Source organism: Doryrhamphus excisus, chromosome 11, assembly GCF_030265055.1.
Source record: "Doryrhamphus excisus isolate RoL2022-K1 chromosome 11, RoL_Dexc_1.0, whole genome shotgun sequence".
Taxonomy (NCBI): Eukaryota; Metazoa; Chordata; class Actinopteri; order Syngnathiformes; family Syngnathidae; genus Doryrhamphus; species Doryrhamphus excisus.
Window position 1 is genome coordinate 3,229,214 of NC_080476.1, and position 22,314 is coordinate 3,251,527.

The window sequence follows — 22,314 nt, forward strand, 5'->3', positions numbered from 1 at the left end:
TGCCAATCACAGGGCACATATAGACAAACAACCATTCACACTCACATTCATACCTATGGCCAATTTGGAGTGGCCAATTAACCTAGCATGTTTTTGGAATGTGGGAGGAAACCGGAGTACCCAGAGAAAACCCATGCATGCATTCGAGGGTGGAATTGAACTCGGGTCTATGAGGCCTGCGTGCTAACCACTCTCCGCCGTGCAGCCTGCATTCTCAGCATGCAATTTGCAATTTGTATGCTTCACTGCTTTCCATTTTGTTTTGTTTGAGTTCAGTGTGAACAATACAGATAAATAAGACAATAATAAGAAAATAATTGAGTAAGTTGAAGAACTACGATGATGGCGAACTGATGACCACTGATTTCCAGGTGGTGGTTCGAGTCCTGGGAGCCAACCTGTACAGTCCAGTATTCAGCCAGAGGTTCTACTTAGCGGAGGTTAGAGAGAATGCACCGCCAAGGTCAAAGGTTATCCAGGTATGTCGACCTATTCTCCTTGTGGTCGTGGTCTTGATGCGACCAGCTCAAACTGTGTCCCCCGTTCCCCAGGTCCGTGCCACAGATGAGGACTCCGGGCTGTTTGGCCAGATCACCTACTCTTTCATCAACGACTTTGGGAAACGTCACTTCACCATCGATGCTGATGGAGTCATCTCCACCCTGCAAAAGCTGGACCGAGAGAATCCTCAGAACATGGACATTGTGCTGACTGTCATGGCCCTGGACGGCGGAGGTATCAATAGCATCATTCATTTTGTTTTCATACTTGATGCCAGTGCTTCTCAAATCCTGGGGGGGGGGGCCTTAGGGGGGGCTCGGTGATGAGTCAGGGAGTATACAAGGCTGGGCGACTTTCATACTCACACATTTTGACCCTTCAATACACTTGTAAGCTTTGCTGCTTGCCAGGCATGCATTTTGTTGCATTTCAATGGTTTCAGTGTTGAGTTCAGGGTCTGAATCTTGGATAATGCGCCCGTGTTGGGAACCAGTGTATGCGATCCTCCTGCAGATCTTCTGGTATATCGGACTGTAACGGCTGGAACATTATATCCTGAGTGTAACATCTTCTCTTCCGATTTTGGATCAACATTTGCAATAAATGCATCGGTTAGTTCCTGCTAAACTAACACTCTCCTTTGGTCTTTAATTACCATAGTTCACGTGTGACTGAGGAAGCCACAAAGATAAATAGTCGATAAGAGTTGTGTTTGATGTCACCTCACACACTCTAATGTAATGCAGTTTTTTTTTTTATAACACCAATGGTGTTCTTAAGATGAGCACTGTCGATGTGAAAGCTTAACATGAAGATGTTTGACTGCGCTGATCATGACATCGTTTTTTATTATGTATGGGTAACAGATGGTGTTAGCCTGCATCAATTAGACATCCAATAAACGCAAGCGCTAGCACTCAACACACGCATAATAATGACATCAAAGCTCACCTTTATGTATTCACACCCAGTACCAGCATTTGAGAATAAGGTTGAAAAACAGAAAAGTCTATTTGTGCACTCACCTATGGTGCGTTCAGGACCATTACGAATAAACGCTCTGCAAAACAAACATAACAAACATAAATATGTTTGTTCTAACAGTGTATTATTTTTCCACTTAAATAATAGCTTTTATTTTCCAATATTTGTATGTATTTATGGCTGCATGGCGTGTGAGTGGTTAGCGCGCAAACCTCACAGCAAGGAGACCCGAGTTCAATTCCACCCCGGCCATCTCTGAATGGAGCATGTTCTCCCCGTGCATGCGTGGGTTTTCTCCGGGTACTCCGGTCTTCTCCCACATTCCAAAAACATGCTAGGTTAATTGGCCACTCCAAATTGTCCAAAGGTATGAATGTGAGTGTGAATGGTTGTTTGTCTATATGTACCCTGTGATTGGCTGGCCACCAGTCCAGGGTGTACCCCGCCTCTCGCCCAAAGTCAACTGGGATAGGCTCCAGCACCCCCGCGGCCCTCGTTAGGAAAAAGCGGTAGAAAATGAATGAATGAATGAATGTTATGATATAGGGCTGCATGGTGTTTGGGTAGTTAGCGCGCAGGCCACACAGCTAGGAGACCCGAGTTCGATTCCACCCTCAGCCATCTCTGTGTGGAGTTTGCATGTTCTCCCCGTGGGTTTTCTCCGGGTACTCTGGTTTCCTCCCACATTCCAAAAACATGCTAGGTTAATTGGCGACCCCAAATTGTCCATAGGTATGAATGTGAGTGCAGGGTGTACCCCGAAGACAGCTGGGATTGGCTCCAGCATGCCCGCGACCCTCGTGAGGATAAGCGGTAGAAAATTAATGGATGAATGAATGTCCTATACTGTCAGTTCCCTCGGTAGCTTGTGGCTTGCTTTGTTCCTCATTAGCACACGTAGGATATACTCTGATTCTCCGTATTTTACTCCCTGCTGTCTTTTCCAGGACGTGCCTCCTTTTGCACGGTGCGAGTGGTTCTGGCTGACGAGAATGACAACGCGCCACGTTTCAGGGCAGTGGAGTACCGCATGAGCATCAAAGCCAACGTTGGTAAAGGATCCCTGGTCACGCAAATCCAGGCCACTGACCCCGATGCCGGAGCTAACGGGAGGATCATCTACTCCCTCTACAGTGAGGCCCGCTTGTCGCTGGTTGACGTTCTGGAGGTCAGTGTGGACCTGGCGTGGATTAGCAACAACGTATACAGAGTTATGAATTACAAATGCATGACAAATAACTTTGTTAGCGGTACCACTGTTAGCATATGTCCTAATTGTTCCCGGTGTCCAGGTGGAGTCAGACAGTGGCTGGATGATGACAAAGAGTAACGTGGACCACCTCCAGGGCACCGTGTTGTCCTTCTTTGTCAAAGCCACTGACTGCGGCTCACCGGCCAAACACTCACTGGTGTCAGCTTTCATCCACGTCGTTCCTCCGGACGCGTACATTCCCTCCTTCAGCCAGCCGCAGTACTCCTTCACCATTCCCGAGGACACGGCGGTGGGAATGGCACTGGGCTCCGTTTACATGGGCCTCGGGCAGACCGGATCCTTCACCTCTATCGGGGGGGAGACGCCCGACAGCAACCACGGTGGGACCTTTCTGGTGGAGGGTGACACCGGCCTGATCCGCCTCGTCAAGCCACTGGACTACGAACAGATCAGCATCTATCGCTTCAAGGTTGCAGCCACGACCAGAAGGGACCTGATCGAGTCCATTACCAGCGTGGACCTCGAGGTCAAGGTCAGTAAGAGCCTCATTTTTACCTTCTAAACGACTGTCAACCTTGATTAGATGCCATCAGGATTCTTGTTTTCTCCACTTTGCAGGTCTTGGATGTGAACGACAACAATCCAGCGTTTGAGACTGAAGCCTATGTTGCCACGGTGATGGAGGGGATGCCAGTCGGGACCAGAGTGGTACAAGTGCGAGCCCTGGACCCCGACTGGGGCTCCAATGGACAAGTGTGTAACAAGAGCAATGCTTCCTCATGTGTGTAAGCGTCCTTGACAATGTTCACTTCCTGCAGGTCACCTACAGTCTGGGGCCTCTCCTCACCAACAACCGGGACTTGACAAAAGACCTCCAACCCCTTGGAACCGTCACCACCAGTTCTGTGTTTGCAGTCGACAGCAAAACAGGCTGGATCACCACCACCAGCCCCATGGACCACGAGGCCTGCTCCAGCTACAGCTTCCAGGTGCTGGCCTCCGACCTGGGGGAGTCACGCTCCCTTTCTTCCACCACCGTGGTCACCATCACCGTGTCCGACGTCAACGACAACCCGCCGCACTTTGAGAGGCAGCTGTACCGTGGGGCCGTCAAGGAGAGCGACCCCCTCGGCGAGGTTGTTGCGGTGCTGAAGACCAGAGATCAAGACGGGGCGGATCAGAACCGCCTAGTCAGCTTTTACATCACTGGTGAGAAAGTGCAGATATTGCAGCTGTTAATGAGGGCGCCGTTATTGAAGGTCAAATCCTAAATGAATTTTAGGTGTAAATGTCAAACTCGATTTAGTTCTCTTAGTTCAGTCCAAGTTCTGGTTTTGTTGTTGCATAAAAAAGCCAACTATCTTTAAATCCATGTTGGTTTCCTGTCAAGTTGAAGCCATTAGCTCATTAAACTGAGCGTCTGTTTCTTGTTTTTGATGATTGTTATTCTGCAGTGAATCAGATACCATGATGAGAAGAAATGAGGTGTTCCAGTAACTTGAAATGATGAAGATGTGCTGGTTTCCACGCTAAGTAGCCGCCTCTTCGAGAGTGGTGTTTTCAAAGCAGCAAGATGTTTTTCATTCTCCTAACGTACTGCAGTAATGACGAAGGGCGCTGTAGTCTGCCCTTGTTTTTCTGGCATTTAGCTCGCTGATTGGCCTAATGGAGGCTGTGTAATAAAAGGTCACCTATTGAAACTTTGAAAGGCCACATCTGTTTCACCGCCGGCGTGCTTTCCGTGGCGATGACTGATGGTTATTGACCGCGGACGGCCGCAGAGCTCATCTTTATTCACCCCAGCCAGACTTTGACATGCACGTCTTCATGTTGCATCGTATCGTTTCCAGGAGGGAACCCGCGGGGCGTCTTCGGCCTAGCGCTGGTGCAGGGCGAGTGGAAGGTGTACGTCAGCGGGCTGCTGGACCGTGAGCAGCAGGACTGGTACCTGCTCAATATCACTGCCAGCGACGGGCTGTACGTGGCCCGCACCGCCGTGGAGGTGACTGTCATGGACGCCAACGACAACAGTCCCGTCTGCAACCAGGTCAGCAGGATGGATGAGCGTTAACGATATTAAGCCAAGGTTATGTTCTCATTGTCCAATAATTCCAAGGACCCCAGTCCAACTACATTGACTGAGCACCAACCCGTAGCTACATGAAATGGTTTGGTCCACGACTACCTTCGCATGGTGCCTGTCAATCTGCAGCAGAGTCAAACTAATATGCCATTTTATTTTTTTTGTAGCCTGCCCGGTCTTCGTGTCGTGGAAATGAACCTGTTAGCTTAATGTCCACAGTGAAATAAGCTAGCAGCGCATTATCATGTTGCGTTGGCCTTCATCCCACTCCTTTTTAACCAACATTTAATCAGCACATGTAAATGTTCAGTATGTAACTTTAATAATAACTTTACCCCTCCCTGTGGAGGTGTGCAACGATGTGTTCAATGACACATGTCACTTCGTATAACAAATAGTCGATCAATTGGATAATCGATTAGTCATCGATTATCAAGCTCTAATAAAAATGTCAGAGAGAGTTTGTAACACTTATTTACAACACAAACAAATGCAATATGTTTGTTTTTAACCGAACATCAAAGGGGAACTGCGCTTTTTTTGGGAATTTTGCCCATCATTCCCAATCCTTATGTGAAACATAAACACATATTTTGTTCCATTTTCTGGGCATTATAACACGAGAAAACAAGTTAATATGAACTAGCTAAAAATGCACGTCATCGGGATACACCTATTTTGACAAAAATCTCTTAACAACGTTGCATGGTTGTGATCATGCATTAACACGTACCCTGATGATAACATGTAATACTCACAGTATCTTGTCCTATTTTGATGATTTAAAACACTAACGTAACATGCTAGTTATGCTAGCTCCATCAACAGCAGCATAGATAGAGCGACAACACTCCCAAAAAAGTGCAGCTGTCCCCCAGCACAACTCACATTTCATATTAAAACATTAACACAACATTGTTGTCCATCTGAATGTAGTATTTTTGCATTTAGCAAAAGTTGTATCTCACATTATGAACTGAAAACCTGAATGGAAACCAAACTCGCTGGTGCCTCATGTGACGTGTGTGACCCCTGCCCTAAAGAAAAGTACAATTCCTCTCAAAAATAAGCTACATTGTAGCTACTCATTAACTTGTTATAATTCATTTCTCATTTCCAAACAATGCAAAACATCACATTTTGTGTGGATTTCCCACATTGCAAGCTATGTATGTATGGCAATGTATGCAATTTATGCTCCAAAACACATTAGATGGGCATTGAATATGTATTTGTTTCAACAATCTTTGCGTATTACCGACATGACACACCAGGGAATGCTTTGCCGCTTTAATATTTGCCTTTCATTCACCTCAGTTTCAATCGCAGCTCTTTAACATGCACAATTTGCTCACAGCTGACACAAATAAATGAAAAAGGTATTATTTTATGCAAATTGCTCCGCCGTGATGCTTGGCTTCCCTCCCTAAACGTGGTGGAAAGTGAACCTTAAAAATGCAGTGCACGTTGCACTGGAAAAGCCCAGTTTTTGTTTCGAGTTTGTTCTCCAAGTTTGCACTATTTACACTAATGACTTGAGAAACTTTTTGGAAACTCTCCCTTAAAACTCTCACTAATTATGTCTGGGTGTCGTGCTGGCTTGTAAAAGGCCAGAGATGTTAGCGTGACATCATTAAGAGTCATTAGGAGTCACATGCTAATGCGGGTCAAAACAAACGTTGTTTGTAACTCATATAATTGCTAATTAGGCTGGATGAGAAGTGTGTCAGATGTGAGCAAAAGCCAAAGGGAGGGAGAGGCAGCGCTGTGCAGGATTCCGTGTTTGGTGACTGAGGTCACAGGCGTCATTCCGAGATACAGTCGATGGAGTTCTGGGCAGGGAAAGACCACTTAACCTTGTTGGGTTTGGTTCTGTCAGCTGGGATAATGGATGGACTGCTCACTGCGTGTGTGTGTGTGTGTTTGTGTGTGTGTGTGTGTCAGGCCGTGTACAGCACCTCCTTTCCCGAGGACATCGCCCCTAACAAGGGTGTCCTGACCGTGGGAGCGACAGATGCTGACTCAGGCTCCAGTGCTGAGATCCAATATTCACTTTTTGGCATCGGCGTGGAAGACTTCTACATGGACGCTAATACTGGTACCTTAAATCACAACTTCCTTGGGGGGAGGGGTGTTTTTACATAGAAAATACAATTCTAAGGACGAGGCCTTCGATGCTTACGAAAATATATACAGTGTAACCTCTGTTAGCATCTGCCCTGGTTAGTGTGTTTTACTATTCATGTCTTGGTTAGCGTCCATTCTCCAGTTAGCAATGTGGCATTCTGTTATCAATCGACTGTGTGTCCTGTTAGCTTGCTAATACACGGAAACGCTGTCGCCGGTCTATGATGTCATCAGAGGCTGACTGTAGTTCTTTACAATTTAACACAGTAACGTAACAAGTAAATGTTAACACAAAACACGTTTTTGTAGTTGTACAATGATAGTTTTATATTCATAACACAGTTCTAAATGCATATAAAGGATGGATGAAATGGCTAAATGAACATTTAAGTTTTATCTCGACATGTTAACAAACACTCTCGCGGCACGGCGGTCTGGTGGTTAGTGCGCAGACCTCACAGCTAGGAGACCAGGGTTCGGTCCCCGCCCTCGGCCATCTCTGTGTGGAGTTTGCATGTTCTCCCCGTGCATGCGTGGGTTTTCTCCGGGTACTCCGGTTTCCTCCCACATTCCAAAAACATGGTAGGTTAATTGGCCACTCCAAATTGTCTATAGGTATGAATGTGAGTGTGAATGGTTGTTTGTCTATATGTGCCCTGTGATTGGCTGGCGACCAGTCCAGGGTGTACCCCGCCTCTCGCCTGAAGACAGCTGGGATAGGCTCCAGCACCCCCCGCGACCCTCGTGAGGAAAAAGCGGTAGAAAATGAATGAATGAATGAATGTTAACAAACACACAATGTGGCCATGAGATCAAGACACCACCTTTGTGTTTTGCAATGAGTTATTTCTTCAATTCAATAGTGATTTTTTTTACTTACTTTAACAAAATGCTGGCACCTTCAACTTTCTTGGGCTCTATTTTGAATTATTTTGCTGTCTGAATCAAATGGAAAGCAGAGACTTGAGGGGAGAAAGACTATTGAATTGAGGAAATAACTCATGGTAAAACACAAAGGTGATGTCCATGTTGTTCTCGCTCCAACAGCATGTCTTTGGCAACAATCAAAGGCAACTGAAGGTTGGATTTTCATTATTTTTTTCTGGGGAAACAGATTTAGATGTTTAGGTTAGTGTTGGAAAGCCAAGGTTCCACAGTATTTAGTTTCAGTGATGACTGTAAGACCAAAAGTCTTCTGCATTTTAAGAAATGAATAGCTAGCTTAAATGGGAACTGCACTTTCTTTTATTATTTTGCCCATCATTCACATTCCTTATGTGGAACACATATTTCTTTCCCTTTTCTGTGCATTGTAGCGTGAGAAAACTATTTAATATAAGCTAGCTAACAATAGTACGCCATGGGAAATACCTCTTTTGATGCTCATGTCCTCACAAAAAAAACAGTGTCCCATTTACCTAAAGGGACTTCTGTATTAACCAAGCTACAGCGATATTGTTTTTGTGGCAGCTTTTTTTTTTTAGAGGGCTTTGTAGTTGAAATCGGTGTATCCCAATGACTTGCATTGTTAGCTAGCTCATATTAACTCCTTTTCTCTTGTTATAATGCACACTAAAAAGGGAAATAAATATGTGTTCATGTTTCAACCTCCTGACTGTGTGGCTGAACATGCTAACCACTCATCCACTGTGCAGCCAGGCTAGTGTTGTCAGGCGAAATTGTATTTGTAAAAAAATACAAAAAATACAAAAAGACAGTTTGATGAATATGATTTACAAACTCCAGCCATCCGTTAGGGCGCTTATCCTCATTAGGTTTGCAGGGTATGCTGGAGCCTATCCCAGGTGACTTTGGGCGAAAGACCTATGGACAATTTGGAGTCGCCAATAAACCTAACATGCATGCTTTTGGAATGTGGGAGGAAGAAAAGTACTCGAAGAAACGCTAGAACACGCCCAAGCGGAGATTCCAACCCAGGTCTTCCCGATCTCACCGTATGGTTTACATGCTAACCACTCGTCCACCGTGCGGCCTGATTTACAAACTCACTTAGCTATCCTGAAGACTGTCTTCAATATTTCCAAAACAACACACAGGATGGAAGGTTAGTGTCGACTGTCGAGTCATGTTTGTGTTCAGGTGAGCTGCGCACGGCGGCGCCCATGGACCGTGAAACCACACCCACCTACAAACTCATCGCCCAGGCCACGGATGGAGGTGGGCTCTTCTGCCGCTCTGACGTCTCCCTCAAGGTCCTGGACGTAAACGACAACGCGCCCTTGTTTGCGTCCTTGCACTACGTGGCAAGCGTTTACGAGAACGCCGTCCCCAACACTCTCCTCACGCGGCTGCAGGCCAGCGACCCTGATGAAGGTCAGTTGAGGCCGTGACGACCTTTGAGCCAGTAGCGTGGTTTAGGTCAAAGTCTCTTCTGTCCCCAACAGGCCTCAACCGGACTGTGGCGTACTCTCTGGTGGACTCAGCCAACGGCTTCTTCTCCATTGATCCAGTTTCAGGGGTGGTGGTTCTAGAGAGAACCCTGGACAGAGAGAGCCAGGACTCCTATCGGCTACGCGTCCGCGCCAGTGACCAAGCTGGGCAGCAGGGGGCGCTGTTCTCTCAGGTTGGTGGGATTCAGTTTGGAGTGCATTCAAAGTCATTTGAGGTCATAGATGTCGGAATGGTGCGAAAACATGTCTGACATACACAATAAACCACAAGTAAGAACATGTAAGAACCCTAGAGTTGTTGGGATTAACAAGCGAGTTCATCATTTACCACAAGATGTTCTCCTTTTCTGTACGCGCGTCTGAGTGAAAGGAAGCACCCCCAAGCTGTGCTGTGAGAAGATGAGATAAAGAGCCATGTAGATTCTAATTAAGATCAATGCTTATCACACGAGCATGGAGCTGGAAAGATGAGGACGGTGACAGCTGCAGGAGAAGCCAGCAGAAAAGCAGCTCTTTGGCGCCCACTGGTGGCTGTTTGGAAAGGCTAGAAATGGCAAATAAGTATTCAAGGAAGTTTGATATTAAATCCCTTAAGAGTATTTCTGATTACTTATATTCCCGCCTGTCTTGTGTGCCCACTAGGTGGACTTGACTGTGCTGGTCCTGGACGTAAACGACAATGCACCGGTATTCCAGAGGCGTGATTACGCCGTGACCGTCCCTGAGGACGTGGCCGTGGGCGCTGAGGTCCTCCGAGTGCTGGCGACCAGCGCCGACATCGGTCCCAACGCCGAAATCACCTACAGGATCCGCTCTGGCAATGAGTTGGAAAAGTTCTCCATCGACAGAATCCTCGGTGAGCTTTGATAGATCCATATCTCATAGAGGCTCTAGATGTGACATGCTGGTGTTTTAGGATCCATCTCTGTGGCTGATGATTTGGACTTTGAGGTGTGCAAGGACTACTATCTGACAGTGGAGGCCTGGGATGGCGGGAGCCCTCCACTTAGTGCCGCCACCATGGTTACCATCGAGCTTATGGACGTCAACGACAACACCCCAGCATTCAGTCAGGACGTCTACAACGTCCTGGTGGGCGAGGATGCGCCGGTTGGACAGTCAATAACGAAGGTACCGTTCAATGTTAAGCCTCGCTAACTTGACCTGCCAGTACGTATTAGTGAGCTGAATGGGTTTGTCCCAGGTGCTAGCGGAGGATCTGGACAGCCAAGTTAATGGACGCATCACCTACTCCATCCTGAGAGGCGACCGTACTAACCACTTCTGGATCGACCCGGTGACGGGGCTCCTCAAAGTCAATAAGCGTCTGGACAGGGAGCTGGTAAGGGTGCATCCATAAGCACAAAATATCTCACCAGGAATCAATAGTCATTTTCTGGTTCATGAGCACAGCCCAGACTCAGGAGTCAGCTCAAGGTCAACGTGCACTCGTGGATCACATTATGCAGGCGTGACAAAGCGTGCCCGCCATATTGCCTAATACCGCCGTGTCAAAACTAATCACACAAAAGACCAAAATTCAAAACCTAGCTTAGGTTGTGGTCCAACCGGGACATTACCCCCCACATTTGTATTTTTTTTTCATTATTTATCCTAAATGTTCAACACTTATATATTGAAAGTATTAAAAAATCCTTTTAACCAACATACTTGGTGAATGAAGCATTATCAGTGCACACACGCAGATGCTCATTTGAAGTTGCCAACAGGACAAAGTGTGTATGACAGCTGGTGAATTCATCTTTATGTAGACATACATTTTTTTCAAACATCGACTTTCCAGTAGCCTGTGGATACGTACTATCTAACTACGGTTGTTTTGGTTTAGTTGTTCCTTTTCAATAGTCAAACGCTACTTAGCTAACAGGACGCAATAAGCTAAGCTAGGAGAACTGCAAGAACTGAAATCTGCAAGTTTAAATATTACATGTGGAGTACCCCAAGGGTCCATGCTGGGACCAAAACTGTTCAACTTGAATATCAATGACTTTTGCAAAGTTCCGAAAGACTTAGATGGCTTTATTTGTGGATGATACTACTACTACTACTACTGATGTACAAAAGCGATCATTAAAATGGTTTTATAATCAGATTATCCTCGAGTAAAACAAATAATACTATTTGGTAATAGCAGAAATGATGTGTTCAAGCAAATACAAATAGACGGTGTAGACACTGAAAGGGTGAATAAAAATAAACTTCTGGGGATCATAATAGATGAAAAAATTACCTGGAAATATCATATTAAAAATATACAACATAAGGTGATGATAAATATTTCAATATTGAACAAAGCAAAATTTGTTCTCAATCAAAAATCACTCCACACTCTAAGAGAGGAGAAATATGTTCTCATGGAAAAACTAACACTAACTAGCCATGTTTACAAGAGGAGTTTTTCCTCTTTCCAAATGGAATCTTTCCGAATGGCTTTTTCGAAAACAATGGTATACATGGAAAGGAATATTCCAATCCCTTGTCTCCATGAACCGCTATAATGAAACAGCATAGTCAATGGGGCATGCGCAGTAAAGCACCAACATCACGTGATACCGACTTCCCTGAGTTTTTCTTTCACTTCTTGGAATAACTCCGTATTGCCAGTTTTTCCTTCGTCCAGTCTTGAAATTTAGTTTGGATCAAAAACAAAGTTTCCAGTGCCGATTGCGCGCCTCCATTTTTAAAACTGAAGAACGTCTCGAGCTGCGTGTTACGTCATATCTGAGCATGCGCTGAAAGAACGCACCCGGGATGAATTTAAACAGGAAAAGATCAAATTCAATCTTGCTAATATTTTACAATTAAACTCGGGACATGTTTTATATAGATATATATTTTCTTTTTAAAGAAAAACTGGACTTGTGAATAAAGTGTAGAAGGGTTTAGATTCTGTTCCACGGTTGGCGCTAATGCACACGAAAGCTGCTTGCCAACCGCGAAGAAGAACACATCCTGCCAACTTTCCGTTTGAGCGGGAACAAGATACCTCAATCGGATTGGGGAAAGGAATATTCCACCCCTGGGAATTCGATTATATGTTCATTCGGATTGGCACTTTTCTTTCGGAATGAGGTGTATACAAAGGTTAATTTTTTTTTTTTTTTTTGAGCAAATAAACCGAATGCAATTGGAATATCTGGCTCCATGTATACGTGGTTTGATGATTGATGTTTGCAAAATACAAGAAAGAAGGGTCTTGGACGAGTCATGTTATGTTTATCCTTGTGTTATTATCTATTGCCATTATGGTTTATGGTCCTTATTTATTATGACTGTGAAAAATCACCATTACATCACCATATGGTTACCGTATATTAGGCGTCTTCAAGGTGTTATTGTAGTAGTTATACTGCTGCCCTTTTTTTAGTGGTGTACAGTTAAATGATTTTGACCTTTGGTCTGAATCTGGCAAACATATTCAGAATGATTGTGAAACAATATTGTTTCCACTCTCCAAATTAAAATTCCAGAGGAGTAGTTATACCAGAGGAATAGCTTAATTACGCCGATCGCTGTGAGCACTTTGTTTGATAAGATACGCGAGGCGGGCCAACTCACTGCTATTTTCCAAACAGTTCCGTTGGCTAGATAAAATTGCAGCGTGGGCCAGATTCGTCCCCCGAGCCTGAGTTTGACACGTATGGCCTAATGCATACAGATGCACTCATACCGCCGCCCCCCCTCTGCCCGCCCCCACTCTGTCCAGGTGTCCCGGTACACTCTGTCAGTGCAGGCCTTTGACAGCGGCTCGCCCGCCATGTCCTCTACTGTCACCATCAACGTTGACATTGCTGATGTCAATGACAACCCGCCCGTCTTCACCCCGCCCAACTCCACGGCCGTCGTCCAGGTAACGGTTCTATCGCGTGCTCGTGTTTGATCATGTTCACACCTAACGCCCTCCATGCGAACTTCCAGCTGAGCCAGGCCTCAGGCAGTGTCCTGCTCAAGCTGTCTGTTAGCGACAAAGACTCCACCAGGAATGGCCCCCCCTTTGAGTTTCGCCTCATTTCTGGTAACGAGGGAGGTTTCTTCACCTTAGACCAGACGGGAACGCTGAGGTCTGAGCGTGTTTTTGGGCCTGAATCCCCCCGGGAGTTCACCCTAGAGGTCCAGGTTGGAGATCCACATTTTTTGAGTGCAATCACATTTCCATGAGTTCAGTCACTTCCAGTTTCTTTGTGATCCTCCAGGCCAGCGACTCTGGCAGACCCCCGCTTGTCTCCTCGTCCTGGATCTTTATACGCGTGATTGGGAACAGTCAGTATAAGCCGGCTGTCTCTTCCTTGGAGATCATCATAGTCACAGCAACGGACACCTTCCAGGGCGGCCTGATCGGTCGCATACACGCCACAGACCGCGACCCCAACGATGCGCTGTCCTTTACCCAGAAGCCTCAATCCAAAAGCATGTTTAGCATCAACAGACAGGACGGCAGAGTTTCGGCTTTGCCAGGCTTAGAACCGGGAAGGTTAGACCACAAAAAACACTGTTGGATGATGAAGTTCTTGTTAAAAAACTTTTCTATGATCCTTCATCACAGGTACCAGATAAATGCCACAGTCAGCGATGGGCGCTTTGCAGTGATTGCGGATGTTTCGATCCAAGTGGAACAGGTGACGGACGTTCTGCTGCGTAGTGCTGTCACCTTGAGGTTCAGCTCCTTGTCCCCTGAAGACCTGCTGGGAAACTACCTCAGCCAGATCAAACTCACCGTGCGTGCGCTAGCGGGCTGGAAATGGTCACCGGGACAGCAGGATCCACTTCACATCCTTGGTGTTCAGCCAGTGGAAGGCAAATCTGACGTGGACCTCCTCGTGGCTATTGAGCGGCCCGAGACAGCCCGCGCCATACGAACAGGAGGGTTCTACTCTGAATCGGAGGTGGCTGCAAAGCTGGCAGAGGGGCAACTCCGGGGGGTCCTGGCAGGGGCCATAGTGGTGGGCAGTGTCTGCTCTGGCGAGCTGGCGTGTGGAGACAATGTATGCGAGCAGGTGATGGTGATGGAGACTGGCTCACTGGTCGCTTACAGCACGGAACGGGTCAGCTTGGTGGCACCACGGTTCAGACGGACTGAGACATGCACCTGTCCAGGTAGGTGGATCACACTAAATGATCATAGGTGACCCTAATGTTGGGATGTCCCCACGTTCTCACCAGGAGGGTCATGCTCTGCCCCTGTGGAGCTGTGTGAAGGTCAGTCCTGTCCTGTAGATATGCAGTGTGTTCGCTCTGGCCCGATGGCGCCCTCTGTCTGCCAGTGTCTACCTGAGCACTTGGACGCGTGTGCCGGTATGTTCCTTTTTAAATTTAGGATGAGACCTCCCTGTATGTTGAATCCTTTGGCCATCTTCGCCCATCCAAGGTCAAACGTCGCTGAGTTTTTCGGGCAACAGCTACATCAAGTACAAAGTGACGGAGACTGTTCATAGCGGCGAGATGAAGCTCAGCCTGAAGGTCCGCACACTGCAGACGAGAGGGGTCATCATGTTCACCAGGGTCAACCCCTGCACCATGCTCAAGGTAACGTGCGTCTTTTACCAAATCACCGCAAGGCTTCACAAGACCATCATTGCGTTTCAGATCGAAGGGGGTCGCCTGTGGTTCCAACTGGACTGTGACAACACGCTGGGCATCATGGGAATCTCTGGGAGACAAATAAATGACGGCTCGTGGCACGCCGTTGCCTTGGAGCTGACACGGAATTACACCTTGCTCTCGCTGGACGACAGCTACGTGGAGCGGCGGCGTGCGGCCAGAGCACCTGTCCGACTCTGGCCCGTAGCCCCGGAATCGTCCTTTTTCTTCGGTGCGCAGGTGAGGCCGCCTGCTGGTGGGCAAGGTGAGCGGCCAGGCCCTGAGGCGGCGGGGGCACCGAGAGCCCAGGATGGCTTCCAAGGCTGCCTGAGCTCACTGATGCTTAACGGCAAGGAGTTGCCTCTCCAGAACAAGCGGAGCCGCTACGCTCAAATAGCTGGGCTCAGTGAGGTCAAGGTGGGCTGTGTGCTCTACCCGGACACCTGTGTCGGCACGCCCTGCCTCAACGGAGCCATGTGCAGCAGTCTGCCCTATGGAGGTCTGTCCAGATAATCTATTTCATTTGTCGATGATGTTCAATTTGGACTTTTTTTCCAAACATTTCCAGTCCAGTGTTTCTTATGCTGTGTCTCTACCAGGTTTTGCATGCACTTGCAGCTCTGGCTTCACTGGGGGGCGCTGTGAGTTCCAAGTTACGCCCTGCAACCCCAGTCCTTGCCAGAACGGGGGCAACTGCCAGGCTTTGGGCAGCGGGTTCGTATGTGGCTGCCCCCCGGGACTGGGGGGTCTCATGTAAGATGTGTGTTTGCTTGTGTACAGTGACAGTGAGGGCAGCGCTCACACGGGCGCCACACTGTGCTTATTGTGTGGAGATGAATCACATTAAAAACACTTTAATCAAAAATTATACAGCTCATCACTCACTTTAGGTTAGCGCGCAGGCCACACAGCTAGGAGACCCGAGTTCGATTATCTCTGTGTGGAGTTTGCATGTTCTCCTCGTGCGCGTGTAGGTTTTCTCCGGGTACTCCGGTTTCCTCCCACATTCCAAAAACATGCTAGGTTAATTGGCCACTCCAAATCGGTATGAATGTGAGTGTGAATGGTTGTTTGTCTATATGTGCCCTGTGATTGGCTGGCCACCAGTCCAGGGTGTACCCCGCCTCTCGCCCGAAGACAGTTGGGATAGGCTCCAGCACCCCCGCGAATCTCGTGAGGATAAGCGGTCGAAAATGATGAATGAATGAATGAATGAATGACTCACTTTGCTCATGTTGTTGTTGCAAGATGAGCCGCTAGAGGGCAGCAAACCCCTTTGTGCGCACCAACAGGGACTTTTGATGTGTCCTAAAAATGACAGCCTTATGAATAACATTTGCCCCTGCCATCAGTACAAAATAAATAAATACAATAAGAAAATACATAATGATAATAATATACAGTTTTCAGAGACTAAAATCAGTACATTAAATAAGAAGTAATAATATGCAACAGTAAAATTTATGTAACGCACTGCGCTCCCATAATTGTATTTGACTGAGTGCCCTCTAAAAGGTCAAAGCTGCATTAAAATGGACTTAATATTGAAGATAATAGAATGTTTTTTTCATCAGACGGCTGCAGATTGCTCGAGTTATCATCAGTGAATAGTAAACAGGAGGAAACGCTCGCTCAGCAAATATTACTCGGCGTGATTACATTCAAATGGATTCAGATTGAAAAGCAATAATACAACTCATTTATATAATACCAATAATAGCAAGACAAGAAAGACGACGTCTTGCTCGGTTGATTTTTTTTCACTTTCGACTCCATCTCGCCGGGTTGATGCAGTGTGTTAATTAGGATGAACACGCTCATTCATTCAAAGACTAACTTTACTTTTTCGCTTTGTTTGCGTCATGACAACTCTCCTGCACTCCATCAAGGGGGTTGGGAAAAAAATAATTGCAAGGAAAAAAATAAGAGTGTCATCCTCTCGGCTCGCAGCGGGGGGCTGCCTTTGAAAACCAGGAGCGTGCACGTGGGCGAGCGAGTATTCATTTGATGTTTAAACGGAAAGTTTAAGGGGTAATGAATAGTTTGCCAAACTATAGTAAGACTGTGGCGTATTCTCCCGCAGATGCGACGAGGACGTGGACGAGTGCGACCTGGCCGACTGTTACAATGGCGGCGAATGCGTCAACACGCTGGGGTCGTTCTACTGCAACTGCACGCCGGGCTTTGAGGGACAGTTCTGCGGCGACGAGGGCGACGGCGATCTGGGCGACGACATGCAGGTTTTTATAGCGTCTAAGATGAACATATTTATTGAGTCAATGGCCTACACTTACCCAAGTTCGTCAAAGATGGAGTGTACACATAACTAAAGCAAAGCTGGCAAAAACCCAACACATTTAATATTACATTAGGTCATCAAATCTTTCCTGTGAAAACACAACTAAGAGACATGAGTTAGCTTACCTGCTAGCCGCATGCAAGCCAGTGAAGCCGCTCTGGATGCAATCAAACTTGCTTTTTGACTCATTTGAAAGAAAAAACACATGATTTGTGTCATGAAAAGTATCTTTGTAAACCAAGGCCCTGTCCTCGTGGGAATAGTCCTGAATTTTGAAAAATTAATTTTGAAAAATGTTCCAAACCAGAGCTAATTAGCATTACTGCTAAGCATCCTGGGACACGTAGTATCAGTGGGGACATTGCTGACAAGGTGTGCACGTTGATTAGTCACGTCAACATGTCTTAACGGGGACCTATTATGCTCATTTTCAGCCCTTTTTATTGAGTTTTGGACTTCAATAGAGCAGCTAGACACAATAGCTTTCTAATTCTTCCAGAATCTGCACCTATTCTTCCAGTATTCCACCCACGGCCCAGTCTGTGGCACAAAATTCCGGTTTATGCCACTAGCTGCAAACCCAACTTTATAAGAGTTGATAAACAGTATAGGAGTTGATAATAAACGATGATTTTTCTTTTGAAAATGTCCCCTTTTAACAAACAGCCATGTGTGTTGGATCTGGAAGTAGAGACTGCATAGTCCGGAGTTTCTCAAGAAAAGACGTTACTTCAAGACGTCTCTCAATGTTAAGTAGCTTTAGCATTTTAGCATTGGTAACGTGTAATGTTTTTTTGCAAAACTATTAGTGTTTAAAAAAAACCTCATTGTGGTGGGAAACGGTTATTCGAAACTTCAGTTTGTCGGCTTGTCCAGCTGCATACTGGCCCATGTTCCCAGAACAGACCAGTGTGAAATGCCGTTGCCAGATTAAAATGCATTTCTTTTGCTGGTAGGGAATCAGGAACTCCGACCAATTGTAAACAAATGTGGCTTTGCTAGCAAGTAAACAAAGGAGCAGAGCTTAGGGGAGGGCGGGGGAAGCAAAGCTTGGGGGAGGACAGAGAGTTTATCTGGCTTTCAGCCACACCCATATAAGGAAGTCTGCTCCTCTGTGACATCACAAAGAGGCAGTTTTAACACGCCTTCTGAAACCGAGTGTTTTGAGGGCTCACTTCCAAATGCCCAAAGCTCATTATCTGAAAGTTTGGCATCGTTTAACACGACAATACAACATTTTTAGTTAAATTAAGCATGTTCAGGCAAAAATGACAAATAATATATAAAATATATATTTATAAAGCATTGGGAAGACCCATTCAAAGACGTTGTGATGATAAGTAGTATTCTACACTGGTCACTAGGTGTCAGTAACATTACTGTAATATTTGGTGAGAGACACAAGCACCAGACTTGATTGCCGGATCAACAGGCTTTTATTACAAGTTTAAATTATCTCACAGCAGGCATGATAATTGTGAATAAAAAACCCTAATATAGGCTACTTTTGCCGCGGTAACCCACAGCAGGCGAAAACACAACTCTGACATGTAAGCGTGATTCTTAGTGTTTTTTGTGGTCTAACCTTCCCGGTTATTCGGATGATAGTTATTATGTCTACTCTATTGGGTAATACAAGTATAAAGGTGACTGTAGGGGTGTTATATCATGGCTAGAGGACTCTACTATTATTAAATATTCTTCTGGCCATAACCCACGCCAGGCTTAAACTCAGCTCTGAATACCCATCACTTCCTGTTCACCTCTCACTCAACTCCCCAAGCACCTGAACGCATTTACAGCAATTGCTTTCAGTGGGTCTCCGGTCTTGCAAAAAGGTTGCGTAAGGACCCGATGTCACTAAAAGCACTACGTGTCTGTGCTCTGTGCTTGTTATGCCACTACGAGGTGCGTGCCATGTTTATAGGCGACTTCGGAAGGACACTGGGTGTGAAACTTATTGTGCCGTCCTTCTGACACACAGCTGGACTGCTTTTATATGTGCTGGAGAAAAGCAGGCTAAGGAGATGATCAGAGTCTCACCGCTCCACCTTACGTTATGTTACATAGGGAATTCTGCCCACAATGAAGCCTTGCAGGTAGTTTTATCGCCCAGTTCCATCCATTCATACCCACTTACATCGACTGACCCAATGAATGCGTGAACGAATGAGCTCTTGAGCTGAGACTGGACGAGCCTGATTTTCATAAAGATGTTTAACCTCATTCTGGTCCAAGTCCAGTTGCTGTCATTCCACTCCGATACACCATGTACTAAAATCATTTTTGAATTTGTTCTTGAGCAGGAAGAGGGAGGGTTATAATTCTTGCAACACATTGGAAAGTAAACACCCTCTAAGCAGTGGTGCAATTATTGCAAACAGGCAAATATAAAATATTTAAGAAGTTTTAGTTGAAAGATTTCCGGAATTTGGGTCGCTGTTTGTCATTGAGGGGCAGTGGTGAGTCCCACCGCCACTATCTTAAATTGCTTATTTTCTTCTACTCTGTCTACTATATTGGGTAATATAAGTGTAAAGGTGGCGTGAATAATGTAGTGACCAAAAGGGCGAGATCATGATGAGGCTGCTCAGGCATTTGGTCGGGATGTCTCCCAGACACCTCCCTCGGGGCGTGTTAAGGGCACATCCGACCGGTACGAGGCCTCGGGGAGACACAGCTGGATGAAGTAGCCATGGAGAGGGAGGTCTGGGCTTCTTTGCTTAGGCTGGTACTCCTTTGTCCCGACCTCTGATGAGTGAAAAAGATGGTTGGATGGAGGACTCCAAGGTTGAAAACAGGCTAAAACGGTGGAAATATTCCAATTCAAAATAAGGAATCCTACTTAGAGGAAATTCACCCATCACGCTCAGGTCTTGAACCAATTAACCTCAATAAGCAAGGGATTACGATATACATAAAAAATGGAAATAAATAAATACAGGAGAAACAAAAAAGGGTGAAAGAAGGTCACAAATATTCTCTGTCTGTGTGGTTGCTTTTTGTGCACATCCAGCTCGCTCCTAATTGGACTAATTGGAGCGTGCTCAGTAAAGCTGCTGAGAATTCAGAGTACGGCGCCACTGCCTCCCGGAAGATTTCCCTCACCGAGCGGCTTTCTCTTCCCGACTGTGTGCGTAACGCCAGAGCAGCAGTAATGGCTGAAACGCTCATTTCCATTTCAATGTGTCACACTTGATGACTTTTGTTTTGCACTTTCGTCCCGCAAGCTCAATTAACGATGCATGTTGTTTAGCGGGAAAGGTGCTGTGTTTATTCCCCCGCAAGAGCTCAAAAACAAAGACCGCGTCGGCATTTTGTTGCGGAAAACTTCAATCACAAAAGTACACAGATTTCTTGCTGTATAAAATATTGTAATTAAAGATTATGATTATTTAATCATAAAGCAATCACATAACTGCTTGAAAGATGCCTTTATAAAGAAAATACTCATATTTTAGCACCTTATGAAGCTCCATGAGAGGTCTTATAAGCACAGTAAAGCACGGTTGTAGACCACAATGTATCAATGTACACATGTGTATCGAACAATATGTACAGAAAACTAACTAAGGCCGCTTAGGCAGGAGGTTAATAATAGCATAAGTAGAAAACAGACCAGTGCTGGAGGAACCAAGCAGGGAATACTCCCAACACCAGTCACGCAGGTGACCAGAAAGAAGCCAAGAAGGGAATACACGATGAGGGGAAACAGGCATGAAGCTGAGCGTAACAATCTGGCACTGAGCTGCTGTGCGCGACAGAGGGCAGAACAGCGACAACACAGAACATGACAAATTCAATTATTTTTGGCTTATTTGCTTAGCCTTCTGACTGGCACGTACATACGGATGAGTGTTGTCCGTATAGCTGATAACTGATGATCACACTGTGAGCCTCAAAAACACACCATACCGTGTCAAGGGGTTGCTGTAATAAATTAGAGCTTTGTAACATGCTACACGGCAAGTACGGTTATGTGGCGTGTGTGGGGAGTTCCATCATTCACAATCCTTATATGAAACATGCACACATAGTTCTTTCCCTTTTCTGTGCGTTCGAAACCGCATCCTTACTACTACATACTTCCATGCCCATAATATCTATACTCCATACTGCATACCCAATCCATCAGACAGTATGCAAAGCGTTTACACTACAGTGTACTACATGATAACCCACAATGCATTGTGCAATGAAATCGACAGGCTGAAGCTGATTTCACTTTAGCTCTAAACCAGGGGTGGGCAAACTTTTTGACTCACTGGCCGCTTTGAGTTAACAAAATTGTCCGGGGGGCCAGAATATATATTTAACCCTTGGAATTTTTTTTCATTTCATATTCCAGGTATTCCTCAAAAAACATATTTTTGATATCATGCCATTCACATTTTTAACTTACCTTTTATACATTTTAACAAATTTTAGTTTTTGTGTTACTACCCCAACCTTCCATAAGTGGGTCAAAAATGACCCGTATGCATTTTCTATGGAATCCCATAAGAACCTTTGATTCTTATCAACTTATCAACTCCTAAATATAATACTAAATATCATACAAGTGATTATTCCTAACCAAAATGGCAAAATTGGCATAAAAAGGCATTGATTCTAGTATGGGTCATTTTTGACCCACTTACGGAAGAGTGTAGGGTCCAGTCACTCATGCATCTAAGGGTTAACACACACTATATTACTCTTATAATTCTAACAGTCAGCATTGAATTATTAGTCTAATTTTATCTGTAAAAACTATCAGCTGTATGTTCTCATGTCACTTTTTTCAGGAGCTTTAAACATCAGACCACAGCAAATTACGAAATTGAATTTTACAGTTTTTTTCTGAATCATATAGCCGACTTGACTTATGTTGCCAGCTGTTGTATGTTAAAATTTGAAATATTTAGAAGCAGTTGATGTTTGTGAAATAATCACTAATAAATACAATAAATCACTATATTGACAGTTACTATGGTACCCATTACGTCATTGTATGGTCATATCACCTCGTACTTCGGTACGGGACAAAAAAAACCTTACACCATATTAGGAAAGCAGGAAGTGATCAAATTATGTCATTGTAGAGTCACATCACTTC

General features: G+C 45.5%; 1 protein-coding gene across 7 annotated transcripts in view; it reads left to right on the plus strand.

Annotated features, from left to right (window-relative positions):
- Positions 1-22,314, plus strand: part of LOC131137960 (protocadherin Fat 3) — an 86,604-nt gene that overhangs the window by 46,992 nt on the left and 17,298 nt on the right. For 6 of the 7 annotated variants that reach the window (XM_058086456.1, XM_058086455.1, XM_058086457.1 and 3 more), the window contains 22 exons: positions 372-479; positions 552-735; positions 2,433-2,653; positions 2,778-3,230; positions 3,317-3,451; positions 3,517-3,907; positions 4,549-4,745; positions 6,726-6,879; positions 9,009-9,242; positions 9,314-9,492; positions 9,962-10,175; positions 10,236-10,450; positions 10,524-10,661; positions 13,047-13,190; positions 13,259-13,456; positions 13,534-13,811; positions 13,884-14,434; positions 14,501-14,632; positions 14,706-14,863; positions 14,924-15,416; positions 15,517-15,670; positions 17,001-17,157. In XM_058086456.1, coding sequence (XP_057942439.1) covers positions 372-479; positions 552-735; positions 2,433-2,653; positions 2,778-3,230; positions 3,317-3,451; positions 3,517-3,907; positions 4,549-4,745; positions 6,726-6,879; positions 9,009-9,242; positions 9,314-9,492; positions 9,962-10,175; positions 10,236-10,450; positions 10,524-10,661; positions 13,047-13,190; positions 13,259-13,456; positions 13,534-13,811; positions 13,884-14,434; positions 14,501-14,632; positions 14,706-14,863; positions 14,924-15,416; positions 15,517-15,670; positions 17,001-17,157 — 5,088 coding nt within the window. Of the gene's footprint in view, positions 1-371; positions 480-551; positions 736-2,432; positions 2,654-2,777; positions 3,231-3,316; positions 3,452-3,516; positions 3,908-4,548; positions 4,746-6,725; positions 6,880-9,008; positions 9,243-9,313; positions 9,493-9,961; positions 10,176-10,235; positions 10,451-10,523; positions 10,662-13,046; positions 13,191-13,258; positions 13,457-13,533; positions 13,812-13,883; positions 14,439-14,500; positions 14,633-14,705; positions 14,864-14,923; positions 15,417-15,516; positions 15,671-17,000; positions 17,158-22,314 lie in introns of those variants that run through there. The other variant, XR_009132008.1, reaches the window with a different exon arrangement.